The 17,049-nt window shown below is 53.7% G+C and overlaps 1 protein-coding gene across 2 annotated transcripts in view; it reads left to right on the top strand.

Moving 5' to 3' along the window:
* The window catches only part of PCNX3 (pecanex 3), a 35,594-nt gene that overhangs the window by 1,757 nt on the left and 16,788 nt on the right, over nucleotides 1-17,049 (top strand). The window contains exons 2-13 of one of the 2 annotated variants that reach the window (XM_075939227.2): nucleotides 1,642-1,838; nucleotides 2,135-2,240; nucleotides 2,748-2,787; nucleotides 3,468-3,563; nucleotides 4,311-5,699; nucleotides 6,062-6,191; nucleotides 13,726-13,895; nucleotides 14,298-14,394; nucleotides 14,881-14,992; nucleotides 15,283-15,443; nucleotides 15,656-15,809; nucleotides 16,679-16,711. In XM_075939227.2, coding sequence (XP_075795342.1) covers nucleotides 1,642-1,838; nucleotides 2,135-2,240; nucleotides 2,748-2,787; nucleotides 3,468-3,563; nucleotides 4,311-5,699; nucleotides 6,062-6,191; nucleotides 13,726-13,895; nucleotides 14,298-14,394; nucleotides 14,881-14,992; nucleotides 15,283-15,443; nucleotides 15,656-15,809; nucleotides 16,679-16,711 — 2,685 coding nt within the window. Of the gene's footprint in view, nucleotides 1-1,641; nucleotides 1,839-2,134; nucleotides 2,241-2,747; nucleotides 2,788-3,467; nucleotides 3,564-4,310; nucleotides 5,700-6,061; nucleotides 6,192-13,725; nucleotides 13,896-14,297; nucleotides 14,395-14,856; nucleotides 14,993-15,282; nucleotides 15,444-15,655; nucleotides 15,810-16,678; nucleotides 16,712-17,049 lie in introns of both variants that reach the window. The other variant, XM_075939226.2, reaches the window with a different exon arrangement.

The raw sequence follows: 17,049 nt of genomic DNA, 5'->3' as shown, positions 1-17,049 counted from the left end.
ATTCTAAGTATCTCACTTTCCTCATCTGTATAAAGAGGAGACAGACCCTGCCTTTGCCTGTTGATGTTGTGGCTATTCTGATCACTGTGTCTGTGTGGCTCCTTGCAACCCTCAATTGGAGTTGGGGAATCTGTGCAGTGGTGGTGGCTCTGGCCATGGCTGGAGAGAGGGGTCAGAGTAGCACCTAGCACAACGGGGGTTCCTTGTGCAGCACTTGAGCCAAGGAGGACCCTCAGTCTTGCTTAGGGATCCTTGCCCAATCTCTGTTGTGAGCAGTTCAGTGGCTTGTGCAGCGTGTAGTGCCCCAATCTTGGCAAAGAGCAGTAAAGGAGACTATGTAACGCCTGGTGTGACGAGAGAGACCAGTTTCTATCAGAGGCTGGGGTGTTCTGACCACATCTTCTGTGGAAGAGGAGGCTTAAGCTTGGAAGCAGTTCCTATGTGTTACCATAACACAGGACAAATAATAACAGGCCTTTGCTTGAGCTGCTGTTATGAGAGATGCCCGAGGCAGTGAAAACTGAGAACTAGAGCAGCCCGAGTACCAGCCCTCCCAATACCATTCCCTGCCCTGGGAGCCACTTTCACTCCTCTGAATCTGGGCTGAGATAGGCAGAAGGCATGTGGCAGATGCTGCTGGGGATTGTTTGTAGCCAAAAAGATCAGGGGGGTAGTTTGTGAAACTCACCCAGTGTATATTGGGGACAGGGTGTGGAACCATGGCTGTGGCTCCTGGCACTGTGGTGTTATGGGTGGTAAAAGATAATCAACTTCACTTCAGTCACAGACTACTAAAGCACAGGATGTGCAGTGCTAGACACCAAGTTGGTATAGACGCTGGGGATAAAACCCAGGAGTCCTAGTTCCCCGCCCTCTGCTGTCATCCACTAGGCTGCCCTGGGAGATAAAATCCAAGAGTTCTGGTTCTGGTCCTGTGTGGGTCCATGAGTGGCCCTTATAGATTAAGGGAGGGGCAGGCAGGTGGGCTGCTCCAGCCCAGCGGTGTGGGTTTCTCCTAGTCCTACATGTGGCTGCCGGCTCTTGGCCCACACAGGCTGGGAATTGGCAACCCCACATGGAGGCCCAGAAGCACTGGAGCAGCCCTCTGCCCGTGGCTGGCTGCTCCCAGGTAGTCAGTTACCTGTTTACATCCCTAGATCCTTGGTAGCTGAAAATATTTAAATGCTATCTCAACAAGCAGCTTTAATGGAAGTGATGGCAGAGAAGGTGACATCAACACCCCTACCCTATAGCTTTGTTACCATTTGCCCTAAAGGGCCCTGAGACTGGCTGTATAGAGCCTAGTATTACAACCAAAAGCATTACCCAGTGGCTGGGGACAACGATTGGGAGGCAGGACTCCTGGGTTCTGTTTCTGCCTCTGGGAATAGAATGGGATTCAGTGGTTAGAGTAGGGCAGGGGGGTCTGGCAGACTGGATTTTCCCTGGCTCTGGGAATGGAGTGGAATCTAGTGGTTAGATGGGAGGAGGAGGGTCTGAGAGGACTCCTGGCTTTAGCCTGACAGATCACTGGTAATGCCTGAATTTCTGTGTATCAGGGTGATGTATCTGGTGGAAAGCCTGGTGACCCCAATGCCCTGATTGGTACTAACCCCGTGCTGTCCCATCTCTCTCTGCCAGGTGCTGCCACCCAGCATGCTGGTAGCCGGTGTGTATTGTGCTGTTATAGCCGTCTTCTTCACCACCATCAAGACTATCAATTTTCGGCTGCACACCATGTTCGACCAGGGCGAGATTGTGGAGAAGGGCGGCTTGGTGCTGGCTGATGGGGCCAAGGCTGAGGAAGGCACTGCGGGGGATGACAGCAACCTGACCAGGTAGGTCTCCAACCTCTGGGATGCGTGGATGGGGGTAGAGGAGTGAGGTGCAGTGTAATTTATACTGGATCCTCACCTGATTCTGAGATGCAGCTGCCTCTGGCGTGGGGTGTTTATACAGGCATTCTGTACCAGGCAGCTGCTTCTCAGGTTAGTTCATTGGTCTTGCCTGTGGGGGGGAAGATATGATGTGGAGTAGCAGGTCCTGTTCACTTTGCTTTCCTCTGTACTTGTGTTAAATGTGCTTGCCTGTCAGTGTGTGTCCATGCAACTCTTCTTCCTCCCTCTCTCTACAGAGACCCAGGTGGGGGGGTGGAGATGACAGTGTTTCGAAAAGTCAGTTCTACGCCCCCAGTGAGGTGCAGCTCCCAGCACTCAGTATTTGGCTTCAACCAAGTCATGGTGAGTATGGGAGGGATTGGGGGAAATCCTTGCACTGGAAACACTGGATTTCCTCACCCTTCCCCTGTGTGGGGAGTTGAGGGGGTGTGCGTGTGCACGTGTACTGGGCTTGGGGTTCATGTACAGCCAGCCCCTGTGCCTCACCCCAGAGGTGGCTGCCTGTCAGTGTTGGAGGTGGGAAGACCACTCTGATATGAAAAGCACTTCTGCTCCTTGGAGAGTATGGGGGCAGGGGAGGACAGAATTCTCTCTCCTCACCCTGATGTTATCAGCGAGACATCTGGCTCCTTGGCAGCCAAGGTGGCAGGCTTTTTGCAGTCTCAACCTGGCATTTAGGTCAGTTATGCTGTATCAGGGTTTGTGGGGAGTGGGGCTGCAGCAGGGAAGCTAGAAAAGCCTATGTGTGCCCCAACAGTGCACCAGGAAGGCTTGGCCTTGGGCCCTCTGCAGTGAAGGGCTCTCCTGGGCCTGCCTGGCATATAATCTCTGACTGATTCCCCCTCATAGGAGCTGCTGCCCCACTTCGAGGACACAGGAGCAGTGAGAGGTAAGTGTGTGGCTGGCTCCCCACCCCTGGTATTCTGGCTGGCCCAGTGCAAAGGTTTTGCCCCACACCAGTGTCTCTGGCCCTTTGGGGAGCCTGCCCCAGGCTGCAGCTGTCTGAATTGCCCCTCCCCAGGATGTTCCCTGATTGGCTCTTGCTGCTTGATATCCTGCCGTGTCCCTTCCCTGGCTATCAGACCTAGAGAGCTGATAGTGGATATTCCATTGATTCCCCTGCCTTGGGCCCAAGCTAGAGCAGGGGCAGCCACAGAGCAAAAAGGACGCATATCCTCTTCCCTGGGGCTGGGTCAGGGCTCCACCCCTTAGAAAGGAAAGGTCCCATGTCACATTCTCTGGGCCACTTGGACACTTCCCAAAGTGACTCATACTTGCATGTTCCCAGGGGGTGGAGCTGCAAATTCTATATATCCGGGCACATTTAAGGTGACTTGAGCCCCTTCAATTGCTGGAACCATTATGGATACTGAAGCCCCACCCTGATCCCTCTGCTTGGGGGGAGTCAGTCAGGGCTCTAGACAGTGATATAAAGTGGTGGGAGGGCAGCACTGCATGCAAGTTGAGGTGGTGGAAAGTGTGGAGGGACCAGTGAGGGCAGGTCTGCCCTTGAGATCAGCAGCCCCTGCACCCTAATCATGCCTCCTTCCCCCTCTGTTTGTCCTTTAGACATCAAGGAGCTGGTGCGTGAGCAGGGCAGCAATAACGTCATTGTCACCTCAGCCGATCGCGAGCTGCTGAAGCGCAGCTCCCGGGAGAACATCAGTAGGTGTCCTGTGCTGGGTGTGGAGTAGGGGCTGTACAGCCTGGGACAGCCCAGCTCTCAGGAGAGTCACGGGAGGTGGTGGTGGTGGTGGGGTTACTGTTCTATGGATGCGTTCCAGGGGATTACTGGGAAGAAGGGTCCTGGTGTGGTGTAGCAGCAGGGGTCACCCCCTTCCCACGCATACTGCAGCAGCCACTCCGCTTCCCACCACTGTGGAAAAGCAGGGTGTAGCAGGCTGGGAGGGGGCAGTGGAGAAGATCAGGCTGCTGGGCCACACAGTGAGCGTGGGAGGAGGGCTGACCCCTGCTGCTGTCCCTGGCCAAGCCTCTTTTCACTCCCCAGCTCATGTTGCTTGGGTGTAGGGTAGTAATGGGGGGGTAGGGCCAGCAGCAGAGGGTTGCCCTGAGTCCCACCCCTGGGGCACCAGTGGGGGAGGGGGTTGAGTAGGTGTCCTGCATGGGGTTGGGGGAACGGCTGTAGAGTCTGGGAGTTGCACTCAGGACGGGAGCAATGAGTTACTGCTGGACAGGTTCTAGAGCTTGGAGTGCAGCGTTAGAAACCCTAGTACCCATCCCAGCTCTGGGAGGGGACTGGCTGTAGTGAATTAAACTCAGAGGAGGAGGGCAGGGTGTCAGGAATGCTGGGTTCCATCCCCGGCTCCTGGCTCATTGGATGAGCATGGTGCCTTGCTTGTGCCTCAGTTTCCCTGTGGTGTGTATAACCTCTGCCATCTTGTTTCCTTGCAGTTGGTGACTCGCAGCCAGCTTCTCTCGCCCCAGGGTCCTGCAGCGATGCCCCGATGCCCCCTCCCAAGGTGGAGCCCCCTGCAGCTGGGAAGAAGCCACCCCCTTCACTGCCAGCCCAAACGTCCATCCAGAGCACAGATTCCTCTGACCAGTCCCCCTTGGGCATGGGATCGTTGTCCAGAGTGGGGCTGGCAGGGCTGGGCAGTGGGGCCTCACGTCAGCTGCCCGGTAGCTGGCATGCCAGCGAGTCGGAGAGTGTAGGCGACACCCCCCTTAGCCCGCTGATCAAGAGCAGCCTGAGCGAGGAGCTGAGCCAGAGCTTTCTAAGCCTGGCGCTGCCCGAGCGCACCATCCTGCGCACCAGCAGCCGCAAGGAGAAGCGCCGCTCAGGCCCTGATTACAGGCCCCTGGAGGGACGGGGGGAACCCAGCGAGGAGTGCCCCCACAAGGCTGGCTCCTCCGACAGCTGCTTCAGTGGCACTGACAAGGAGACACCCAGCACCCTCAGCAGCTACCGCAGCGAGAAGACCAACTCCACCCACCTGGACAGCCCCTCTCTGGGGCCAGCAGGAGATGCAACACCGGCTCCGGACACCAGGGCCCTTCCAGATGGCAGTGACACAGATGCCCTGTCGGACAGCGAACTACTGCGTTCTCCTGAGCAAGGTCTGCTGGGGGAATTGAGCTTCACTAGCCACACAGATGACACCCAGAATACCCTGGCCTCACTGGAGACAGTGCGGGGTGATGGGGAGCCCTGGGAGGGCCCAGCTGAGCAGGTGGTGCGACCCAAGGACCTGGCCCTGCTGCGCCCAGGACACAAGCCGGGGCGCCGGCGCCCCTCCCGCAAGCATGGTGGAGGCAGCAGCAGCTTTGACAGCGGGTACCCACGGGACTATGCCCCTGTTCGAGCCATCCTGGACAGCAAGGCCTACAGTGACACCTTCTTCGAGGATGAAGACTCGAGCGATGGCAGTGACCTGAGTCGTGCCTCCAGCCTTCCCTCCCAGCACAACTACAGCTCAGACACTTCCTCCAGCACCTCCTGCTACTCCCCCGAGGCCGTGCCCCCGCACCCACGCCGCACCTCCAAGGCTGAGCCAGCCCCTGAGGGCGCTGAACCCTCCAAACGCCCGCACTATGCCCAGCGCAGTGCCAGCACGGCCAGCGCCAAGACCCATGCCCGCGTGCTCAGCATGGATGGGGGCAGCGGCGACAGCAAGGCTGTAGCAGTGCTCACCGTCTCCAAGTCGGACCTAGAAGCCCGCACGGGGCAGCAGGAGCACTTTCCCCCTCGCCGGCTGGAGTCAGGAGGCAGCACTCGCAGCCAGTCAGCAAACCAGCCTGGCTGGAGGGGGGAGCTGCTGGAAGAGGGGGCTGTTGGGGGAGGTGAGTGACTGGGAGGGGACCTGGCTCTGGCAGCCTGGGGAGCTGGGGTAGAGGGTGACCTGCTCTCCCACCACAGTCTTCAGCCCCAGGCTTCTATGTGTGAGCCCACAGCTGGCATGGTCCAAGGACAGAATGGGGTTCAGCCTTTGTGGCCTATGCAGACCCTGGCCACTCTGCTGAGAGGCAGGGATTGGCATGATGGGGGGCCCCCAGCCCACTAGGAACCTGCTTGAGATCCTGCATGCTCATCTTATGGATGGGGCTGACTTGTTATTGTTACTGACCGAGGGCTGGATTGGAGCCAGCAACACCTGGTGGGGTACTCAGGTCCAGGGTTCCTTACAGCTCTCTCTCCATTTCAGCTGCCCTGGGCGAGGAAGGCAGCAAGCGGGAGCGGGTGAGCAGCGTCAAACGCACTCAGGCCATGAGGCGGCGACACAACGCTGGCAGCAACCCTACGCCCCCATCCTCGGTGATGGGCTCCCCACCCAGGTGACACCTCTCCCCATGCGTGAGACACTGATGAATTGGTCTGCGCTGACGTTCGTTCAGCCCCAGTCCAAATGCCCAGAGTCTGCTAACAATCTAACCTGGCCCCTTGTCCCAGCCTAGCCAGGCACTCTGATCCTGCCCACAACCCTGCTATCCCAGCTCTGGTCTCACCTCCCTCAGCCCTCCCAGCGTCCTTCACTCACAAGAACAGCCAGGCTGGGTCTGACCAAAGATCCATCTAGCACCATGTCTGTCTTCTGATAGTGTTCAGTGCCAGGTGCCCCAAAGGGTGTGAACAGGTAATCATCAAGCGAGACATCCTCCTACTGCTCATTGCCAGCTTCTGGCAAACAGAGAGTAGGGACACCATCCTTATCCATCCTGGCTAATAGCCATTGATAGACCTATCCTTCTTGAATGTATCTAGTTCTTTTCTGAACTCTCTAAGCACATGCAAAGTGCTCCACTTAGGATGGAACAGTCAGTTTCACACATACAGAATGGGAAGCGACTGTCTGGGAAGGGGTACGGCAGAAAGGGATCTAGGGGTCATAGTGGACCTCAAGCTGAATGAGAGTCAGCAGTGTGATGCTGTTGCAAAAAAAGCAAACATGATTCTGGGATGCATTAACAGGCGTGTTGTGAGCAAAACACTAGAAGTCATTCTTCCGCTCTACTCTGCGCTAGTTAGGCCTCAGTTGGAGTATTGTGTCCAGTTCTGGGCACCGCATTTCAAGAAGGATGTGGAGAAATTGGAGAGGGTCCAGAGAAGAGCAACAAGAATGATTAAAGGGCTAGAGAACATGACCTATGAAGGAAGGCTGAAAGAATTGGGTTTGTTTAGTTTAGAAAAGAGACGATTGAGGGGACATGATAGCAGTTTTCAGGTATCTAAAAGGGTGTCATAAGGAGGAAGGAGAAAACTTGTTCATCTTGGCCTCTGAGGATAGAACAAGAAGCAATGGGCTTAAACTGCAGCAAGAGTGGTTTAGATTGGACATTAGGAAAAAGTTCCTAACTGTTAGGGTAGTCAAACACTGGAATAAATTGCCCAGGGAGGTTGTGGAATCTCCATCTCTGGAGCTATTTAAGAGTAGGTTAGATAAATGTCTATCAGGGATGGTCTAGAGAGTATTTGGTCCTGCCATGAGGGCAGGGGACTGGACTCGATGACCTCTCAAGGTCCTTTCCAGTCCTAGTTGTCTATGATTCTATGATTGTCTTGGCCTTCACAGCATCCTCAGGCAAAGAGTTCCACTGTGCATTGTATGAAGAAATATTTCCTTGGATTTGTTTTAACTGATGCCTATTAATTTCACTCGGTGACCCGAGTTCTTGTGTTATGGGAAGAAGTAAATAGCACTTCCTTATCTACTGTCTGTACACCCATCATAATTTTATAGACCTTCGTCATATCCCCCCTTAGTCATCTCTTCTCCAAGTTGAATAAAACCAGTCTTATTAACCTCTCCTCATACAGAAGCACTCCCATACTCCTAAACATTTTTGTTGCCCTTTTCTGAACCTTTTCCAATGCCAAGATATCTTTTGAGCTGGGACGATCACATTGGACCGGGTATTCAAGATGTGGATGTGCCATGGGGCAATATGATGTTTCTGTCTTCTATCTATCCCTTTCTTAATGATTCCCAACGCTCTGTTTGCTTTTTTGACTGCTGCTGCACATGGAGTGATAGTTTTTAGAGAACTATCGATAATGACTCCAAGAACTTTCTTGAGTGGTAGCAGCTAATTTAGATACCTTTGCTTTATATGTATTGTTGGGACTGGAAAACATAATGTGCATTACAAGTTGAACTGGACCATTGATGTTGCTGGAACAAAGAGCCCTGGTGGTGGGGCCGGCAGTGGCCAGGGAGTCCTGGCCTCAGGGAGCCCCATCCGGAGCGGCAACAGGGGGTCCCGAGCCCAAGCCTAGTGATAGGAACCCAAGCCTGGCAACAGCCGGGTCAGAGCACAAACCTGGCAGCAGGACTGGGGCCAAAAGTGGAGCTGGCAACAGGGACGGGCAGTAGGCTGGGAGGTTGGTAGCAAGGGACAGATTTTGACTCCCTCAGAGACCTGATGGGCAGAATCCCCTGGGATGCTAACATGAAGGGGAAAGGAGTCCAGGACAGCTGGCAGTATTGTAAAGAAGCCTTAATGAAGGCACAGAAAGAAACCATCCCAACGCGGAGCAAGAGAGGCAAATATGGTAGGAGACCGGATTGTCTTACAGGGGAAATCCTTGGTGAATTTAAGCACAAAAAGGGAGCTTACAAAAAGTGGAAACTTGGACAAATGACCAGGGAGGGGTTTAAATGTATAGCTAGAGAATGCCGGGAGGTTATCAGGAAGGCGAAAGCGCAAATGGAATTGCGACTGGCTAAGGATGCAAAGGATAACAAGAGAGGTTTCTACGGGCATGTTAACAAGAAGAAGGTGATCAGAGAGGGTGTGCGGCCCCTACTGGATGAAGGAGGTAACCTAGTGACAGATGATGTGGGGAAAGCTGAAGTACTCAATGCTTTCTTTGCCTCTGTATTCACGGACAAGGTGGGCTCCCGGACTAATGCACTAAGTGATGCAAGATGGGATGAAGATGGACAGCTCTTGGTGGGTAAAGAACAGGTTAGGAACTATTTAGAAATGCTAAACATACGCAAATCCATGGGTCCAGACTTAATGCATCCAAGGGTACTGAGGGAGTTGGCAAATGTCATTGCGGAGCCTTTGGCCATTATCTTTGAAAAGTTGTGGCGATCGGGAGAAATCCCAGATGATTGGAAAAAGGCAAATGTAGTGCCCATCTTCAAAAAAGAGAAGAAGGACGATCCAGGGAACTATAGGCCGGTCAGTCTTACCTCGGTTCCTGGAAAAATCATGGAAGGGATCCTTAAGGAATCCATTTTGAAGCACTTGGAAGAGAGGAAAGTGATTAGGAATAGTCAGCATGGATTCACAAATGGCAAGTTGTGCCTGACCAATCTGATTAGCTTCTATGATGAGGTAACTGGCTTTGTAGACGTGGGAAAGTCAATGGATGTGATATACCTTGACTTTAGCAAGGCTTTTGATACGGTCTCCCACAATATTCTTGCCAGCAAGTTAAGGGAGTGTGGATTGGATAAATGGATGGTAAGATGGATAGAATGATGGCTAGAAGGCCAGGCCCAGCGGGTAGTGATCAACGGCTTGATGTCAGGATGGCGGTCGGTTTCTAGCGGAGTGCCCCAAGGTTCGGTTCTAGGACCGATTTTGTTCAGTATCTTTATTAATGACCTGGATGAGGGGATGGATTGCACCCTCAGCAAGTTTGCAGATGACACTAAGCTAGGGGAAGAAGTAGATAGGGTCCAGAGTGACTTAGACAAATTGGAGGATTGGGCCACAAGAAATCTGATGAGGTTCAACAAAGACAAGTGCAGAGTCCTGCAGTTGGGATGGAAGAATCCCAAGTATAGTTACAAGCTGGGGACCAACCAGTTAAGTAGTAGTTCTGCAGAAAAGGACCTGGGGGTTACAGTGGATGAGAAGCTCGATATGAGTCAACAGTGTGCCCTTGTAGCTGAGAAGGCTAATGGCATGTTAGGTTGCATTAAGAGGAGCATTGCCAGCAGTTCCAGAGATGTCATTATTCCCCTTTATTTGGCTTTGGTGAGGCCACATCTGGAGTATTGTGTCCAGTTCTGGGCCCCCTACTACAAAAAGGATGTGGACACATTGGAGAGGGTCCAGCGGAGGGCAGCCAAATGATTAGGGGGCTGGAGCATATGACTTACGAGGAGAGGCTGAGGGAGTTGGGTCTGTTTAGTCTGCAGAAGCGAAGAGTGAGGGGGGATTTGATAGCAGCCTTCAACTTCCTGAAGGGAGGTTCCAAAGAGGATGGAGAGAGGCTGTTCTCAGTAGTGACAGACGGCAGAACAAGGAGCAATGGTCTCAAGTTGTGGGAGAGGTCCAGATTGGATATTAGGAAAAACTATTTCACTAGGAGGGTAGTGAAGCACTGGAATGGGCTACCTAGGGAAGTAGTGGAGTCTCCATCCCTAGAGGTGTTTAAGTCTCGGCTTGACAAAGCCCTGGCCAGGTTGATTTAGTTGGGATTGGTCCTACCTAGAGCAGGGGGCTGGACTTGATGACATTCCAGCTCTATGATTCTGTGACCTCCCCTGGTCTGGCAAATTCCCTCATTCGGGGCTGCTCAAGTCCTGAGGTTGCCAGACCAGGGAGATCCAACTTGCATATTACATTAATCAACATTGAATTTCATCTACTATTTTGTTGTCCAGCCACCCAGTTGGAGCAATCCTTTTGTAGCTCATTGCAGTCTGCCTGAGACTTAACTATCTTGAGTATTTTTGTGTCATCTGTAAATTTTGCCACCTCACTGTTAACCCCTTTTTTTCTAGGTCATTTATGAATATGTTGAATATGACTGGTCCCAGTCTAGACTCCTGGAGCACACCACTAGTTACTTTTCCCCATCATGAAAATTGACCATTTATACCTTTGTTTCCTATCTTTTAACCAGTTACCAGTCCGAGAGGACCTTCTCTCTTATGCCATGGCATCTTACTTTGCCTAAAGAGCTTTTGGTGAGGGACATTGTCAAAGATTTTCTGGAAATCTAAGTGCAATATATCCACTGGATCTCCCTTGTCTGAATGCTTCTTGACCCCCTCAAAGAATTATAGTAGTTTGGTGAAGCATGATTTCCCTTTACAAACACGATGTTGACTCTTCCCCCAACAAATTATGTTCATCTGTGTTGGATCATATTGTTCTTTACTGTAGTTTCAACCAGTTTACCCAGTACTGAAATCAGGGTTACTAGCCTGTAATTGCCTGGATCACCTATGGAGCCCTTTTTAAAAATTGGTGTCAGATTAGCTAGCTTCCAGTCATGTGGTACAGAAGCTGATTTAAATGATAGGTTACAGATCACGGTTAGTACTTCTGCAATTCCTCATTTGAGTTTAAGAATTCTTGGGTGAATACCATCTGGTCATGGTGATTTATTACTGTTTAATTTCTCAGTTTGTTCCAAAACCACCTCTAATGACACCTCAATCTGGTACAGTTGCTCAGATTTGTCATCTAAAAAGAATGGCTCAGGTTTGGGAATCTCCCTCCTATCCTTAGCCATGAAGACTGATGCAAATAATTCATTTAGTTTCTCTGCAGTGTCCTTATTGTCCTTGAGTGCTCGTAAGCATCTTGATTATTCAGTGGCCACACTGGATGTTTAGCAGGCTTCCTGCTTCTGATGTACTTAAAAAAATGTTGCTATTACTTTTTGAGTATTTGGCTAACTGTTCTTCAGGTTCTTTTTTGGCCTTCGTAATTATATTTTAACACTACATTTGCGAGAGTTTATGCTCCATTCTGTTTTTCTTGTTACGATTTAACTTCCACTTCTAAAACAATGCCTTTTTGTCTCTCACTGCTTCTTTTACTTTGATGTTTAGCAACGGTGGCACATTTTTGGTTTTATGTCTTTTAATTTGGAGTGTACGTTTTAAATTGAGCCTCTGTTATGGTGTCTTTAAAAAGATTCCATGCAGCTTGCAGGGATTTCACTTTTGGCCCAGTAGCTTTGAATTCTGTCTAATTAACCTCATCATTTCTGTGTAGTTCTTCTTTCTGAAATTGTGTTGGGCTGCTGTAGTGTCTTTCCTGCCATGGGGATATTAAATTTAGTTATATTATGGTCACTATTATCAAGCAGTGCAGATCCTGCAGTCCATTTAGAACTAAATCAAGAATTGCCTCTCTTCTTGTGGGTTTCAGGACTAGCTGCTCCAAGAAGCAGTCATTTAAGATGTACTGAGATGATACATACCAAGACAGGGTGGGGCTAGTTGAAATCCCCCATTATTGAGTATTTTCATAATCTCCCTTCCCTCCCTGAGCATTTCAAAGTCATCATCCTAGTCAGGTGCTTGGTAGTACATCCCTACTGCTATTATAATATTAACAGAGCATAGCATTACCATCCATTGAGATTCTGTGGTAGTGTTTGGTTCATTTGATTATATCCTTTCTGTCACATGAAGTGCTCCTTCCCCAACAGCACAGCTTGTTCCGTCCTTCCAGTGATTTTGTACCCTGGTACAGGCAGTCCCCGACTTACGCGGATCCGACTTATGTCGGATCCGCACTTACAAACGGGGTTTTTCTCGCCCCGGAGCTCACGGGCGGCGGGTCGCCATCCATGTCCTCCGGGGCGAGAAAAGCTTCTCCCGGTCTCCTTAGTCTGCTGGGGGGTTCAGCAAAGCCGCTGGACCCCCCCCCCCAGCAGACCAGGGACACCCAGCTTTGCTTGTTTGCCCGGGAGCAAAGCCGCCCAGGCAGAGGGACCCCCGCCGCCTGGGCGGCTTTGCTCCTGTCCCCCAGGTCTGCTGGGGGGGGTCCAGAAAAGCCGCTGGACCCCCCCATCAGACCAGGGACACCCGAGCAAAGCCGCCGCCTGGGCGGCTTTGCTCGTTTTCCCGGGAGCAAAGCCGCCCAAGCAGCGGGACCCCCGCCGCCTGTGCGGCTTTGCTCAGGTCTCCCTGGTCTGCTGGGGGGGAGGGGGCGCAGCTAGTGCACCCCCTCCCCCCCCAGCAGACCAGGCTTTTGTTGCGGGACACCTCGGGTAGAGCAGCTGGGGTGCTGCCGGGTTGGTCCTGTGGGAACCTACCGGGCAGCGCCCCAGCTGTTCTGTCCCAGGCTCCAGATTCAGCAGCTGTTGAAACTGATCAGGCTGATTCCAGGAAGCTGGGGGCAGAGCAACTCTGCCTCTGGCTTCCTGTAGTCAGCCCCTGGTCAGTTTCAGTGGCAGCAGCTGAATCTGGAGCCAGTTCCGACTTGCATACAAATTCAACTTAAGAACAAACCTATAGTCCCTATCTTGTACGTAACCCGGGGACTGCCTGTATTACTGTGTCCTGCTGATTATCATCAGGGCTCGACAAATAATACAATCTACTCGCCCGTGGTGAGTAGATTGCAACCCGGAAGTGCCGGGTTCGGGCGATCTGCGCATGTGCATATCGCCGGACAGTGCAGCTGGCGAGCGGGGCTCGCTGCGGTTCGGCGAGCCCTGATTATCATCATTCCTCTAAGATTCTGTGACCCCTATAGCAATATCTTCTCTAGTTCCCCACATTTTATTATTTAGATTGCTGGGGATGGCTTACGAGCCCTTTAAAAATGTGTCACTTTTTAGCTGTTTGCCATTACGCGATGTAATTGAATGGAACTCTTGTTCATTTGACTGTGTCTGATCAGCCTTGTCTCATAGCTCTGATATGGCAGCACTAGGCTCCCCTCACTGCCCTGACAGTGTCCTTCGGTCCTGACCTCCAGCACCCTGAAAGCCCAGCCCTGGGCTCCCCCCCACTCTACTAGTATCCTTCAACTAGCTGGTCCTACCTCTTCATCTTGCTCAGAGTCCTGCCTCTCCATCTTGCTCACACTGCCTCACTGCACTATGCTCATGGCTGATCCTTGGCTGGTGCAGCCTGACACCTCTGTTCCCCTTTCTCCATAGCCTTCAGGACTTGCAGCGGGGCCGTGCCTCCTCCCACTCCCGGGCACTCACCCTGCCCTCAGCCCTGCAGTTCGCCAGCTCCTTGCTGCTGCCACGAGGTGCCATCCATGAGGCCTGCAACTTCGACGACACCTCCGAGGGCGCTGTGCACTACTTCTACGATGAGAGCGGTGAGTGCATGTGGACTGGGGGGATTCTCACGGGCCTGTCCATGGCTTGTCCCTTCCCCTCAGGGCCTTGGAGCTCACAGGGCAGTGGCAATCTAACAGTGCTGCTGCCCTGGGTTCTCCCTCCAGCTCTGCCAGTGCCCCCAAACACTACCCATAGTCCCTTGCCATCCCAGCCCTGGGCTGCTGCCAGTACCAATAGTCTGTAGGGAAGGGAACTGCCCATTCCCCTTGGCACCATCCACCTGAATTGGAGTGGGAAGGGCATTTCCCTGGCTGACATGGTGACTGTATCCTGGAGCTGGTCCCATCGCAAGTCTGTTCCTTCAGCCCTATGGCTGTGATTTCTCCCTTCCTTGCCTGCTACTGGCCCCCCATTCTAGCTGGCTCCTCCTCCCCCTGCAGGTGTGCGACGCTCCTACACCTTTGGCCTCGCAGGAGGTGGCTATGAGAACCCAGTGGGGCAGCAAGTCAGTGTGGATCATGTGACCAACAGCGCCTGGTGAGTGACACTCCTTCCTCTCTGCTTGTCATGCACACTGCTCCCTGTTGGTAGCACAGGGACACCCTGGGTGAGGCAGGGCTTGGGGGAAGTCACTGGCATGGTCTGTGCTGCCCTCTACTAAGCTGGGAGGGGCCAGGTCAGCACTTGGGTGGCAGACAACAAGGGAAACTCTGGGAGCTGCTGGGAGTGGGGCAGTAGGGGGCATACTCCACTCTTGGGCAGTGCTGGCCCTAGGGTGTGCTGTGCTATGGGTGGGAGGCCAGCAGAGGGTGCACCTCCCTCACTGGTGATACTGGGCCTATGGGGCACCATGCTGCAGGGTAGGGGGCCAACTGGTGGTGCTCTCCCCTCCTCAGTGTTCAGCTGAGCTACAGTGGCCCAGGATCTGCATCTGTGGTGGGAAGGGGGCCGCTTCTTTCACTCTCTCCCTTCACTTCCCTGCCCCTACTGCCATCTCAGGGACCGGCATTCGCATTCCTCCAGCTTCAACTCCACTGAGGTGCCCGAGGGGACGCCTGCCCTGTCGCTACTGCAGCCGCGCCCTGTGGTGCTGCAGGGCATGCAGGTGCGCAGGGTACCGCTGGAGATCCCTGAGGTAAGGGGAGGTCAGTGCCCTGGGAGTTAGGCAGTGAGAAGGGCTCTGGCTCATGAGGGGAATTGGTGGGGAGGCCTCTGAGCCTGGTCTGTAGTGGAGCATGGTCTCTGTGGTGGGGGATGCTCCATACAGTGTGGGAGGGACGGGGTCTCTATGTGGGGTCATTAGTTCCTCTCTGGTTGGTTTGCTGCATGGGGCAAGGTTTGATGGGGGGTGCACCCACATCTTGGCTTGGCTGCAGGGTTCAGCGGGTGAGTGTTTTCACCCCACTGAGCCTGGTCTCCTTCCAGTTTGACCTGCTAGATCAGGAGTCCCTGCACGAGTCCCAGGAGAACACACTGATGATTGAGGACAAGTCCAAGCCACGGCAATACTACAAGTACTGGGTGCTGCCTGGGCGCTGGATGCGGGTGCGCTACGACCGGCTGGCACTGCTGGCGCTACTCGATCGGTGAGTCGCTCCCCCTGTCCCTTAGATCAGCCCTGTGAGCCCATCCAGCCTGAGTCTTCCCCTCCCCTGATCAGCCCCATGGGCCCATGCAGCGCAGACAAGCTGCTGGGGCTAAAGCTGGATCGACCAGGCCCTGGCAGCACTGGGTGCCTGGGGACCCTGCTGGTGACTGCCCAGAGTGGCTGACACTTCCTTGTGCTTTGGGCCCCCAGGAACCGGCAGGTGACGGAGAACATATTCGTGATATCACTGGGGTCCTTAGTGGCCTTCCTAGGCTACTTGCTGCTGCTACAGGGTTTCTTCTGTGACATCTGGGTCTTCCAGTTCTGCCTGGTCATCGCCAGCTGTCAGTACTCACTGCTGAAGGTGAGAGCCTGCCTGTGTGGCCATACCCTCTGGGCACAGCACACCTTTGCTAGTGCCCCACAGTCCCCATCTGCAGTACCCTGCACTCTCAGCCCTGGGTTCTTTCCTGCTCCCCCAGCTGGGATCCCTTAATCCTAATCTTCAGCCCTCTAGCACAGTGAGCCACCTGGCACCCCTGCTCCAGGGTGAGCGATCCTTGCCTGTGCCAGGCTAGTGCCAGCGCCCAGCCCCCGCCTTTTGGCCACTCACGCACTGGCCTCTGGCAGTGCCAGCCCTCTCTTCCAGGGCATCCAGCCCTTTGAATTGCTCCCCTGGGAAATCCAGCTCCTGACACTGGCTAGTCACTGAAATCCCAGCTCCTCTGCCTCCCACATGTGCTGGGCCCATTTCACTTCCAGCCCTGCTCTGGTGAGCGCTTGCACTGAGCAGAAGGCTGATGGACAGAAGGGCAAAGAGGGCCTAGCCGTGGGAGCAAGTGGTGGAACGCAGTCACAGACAGAACCAAGCTGTCAGGCTCCACTCACCAACAGTGACCTCTCCTAGCAAGGGAGGGACTGCACCTCCTGCTCTGCTGTGTCCCTGGGTTCCCTTCAGATACTTGCTAAGCCCAGGGACGGCAGGAATGTCTCGCCATGTGTGGTGTGGGGTGAGTCCAGAACCAGCCCAGGTTGGCACTAGCAAAGGCCCCATGTCCATTGCCCATTCCCCCCCACCCGAGACAGACAGTCCCCATATCCTCTGTGCCAGCACCAGAGGAGAGAAGCCCCGTGTCCCGTTCCTAAATGCATGAGAGCCTGCATCCCTCCCAGCTCCTGGTGCTGCTGCTGGGAAAGGAGCATCACTAAGATCACCTTGATTGTGTTTTTCAGAGTGTCCAGCCTGATGCTGCTTCCCCCATGCATGTAAGTGACCCTCCTGGGGGGCTGCCAGGCTAGAAAGGGGTGCTCTCCTCTTCCAGTCAGCGCTGGCCCCCATACCCTGCTATGGGATGTTACATCTCTGAGTGACCCCCCCTTCTCTAACCATCCATGCGCCACACCCAAAGGCAGCTGCACCTCAGCACTGAGCACAGGATCCCTGGATAAATGGGCCACAGGGTCCCCAAAGGGCTCAGGGTATGTCAGTGCCCAGAGCTGCAGCCCCTGAGACTTGGGAGCTGGGAGCTTCTGGGAGTTGGGTGCGGGCCCTTGGCCTGGAGAGTGCCTGGTCTCTCAGCTGTGGCTGGCAGCACAGATGTCTG

Source organism: Pelodiscus sinensis, chromosome 11 (assembly GCF_052426305.1).
Source record: "Pelodiscus sinensis isolate ZL-2025 chromosome 11, ASM5242630v1, whole genome shotgun sequence".
Taxonomy (NCBI): Eukaryota; Metazoa; Chordata; order Testudines; family Trionychidae; genus Pelodiscus; species Pelodiscus sinensis.
This window is presented reverse-complemented; position numbering and strand designations above follow the sequence as displayed.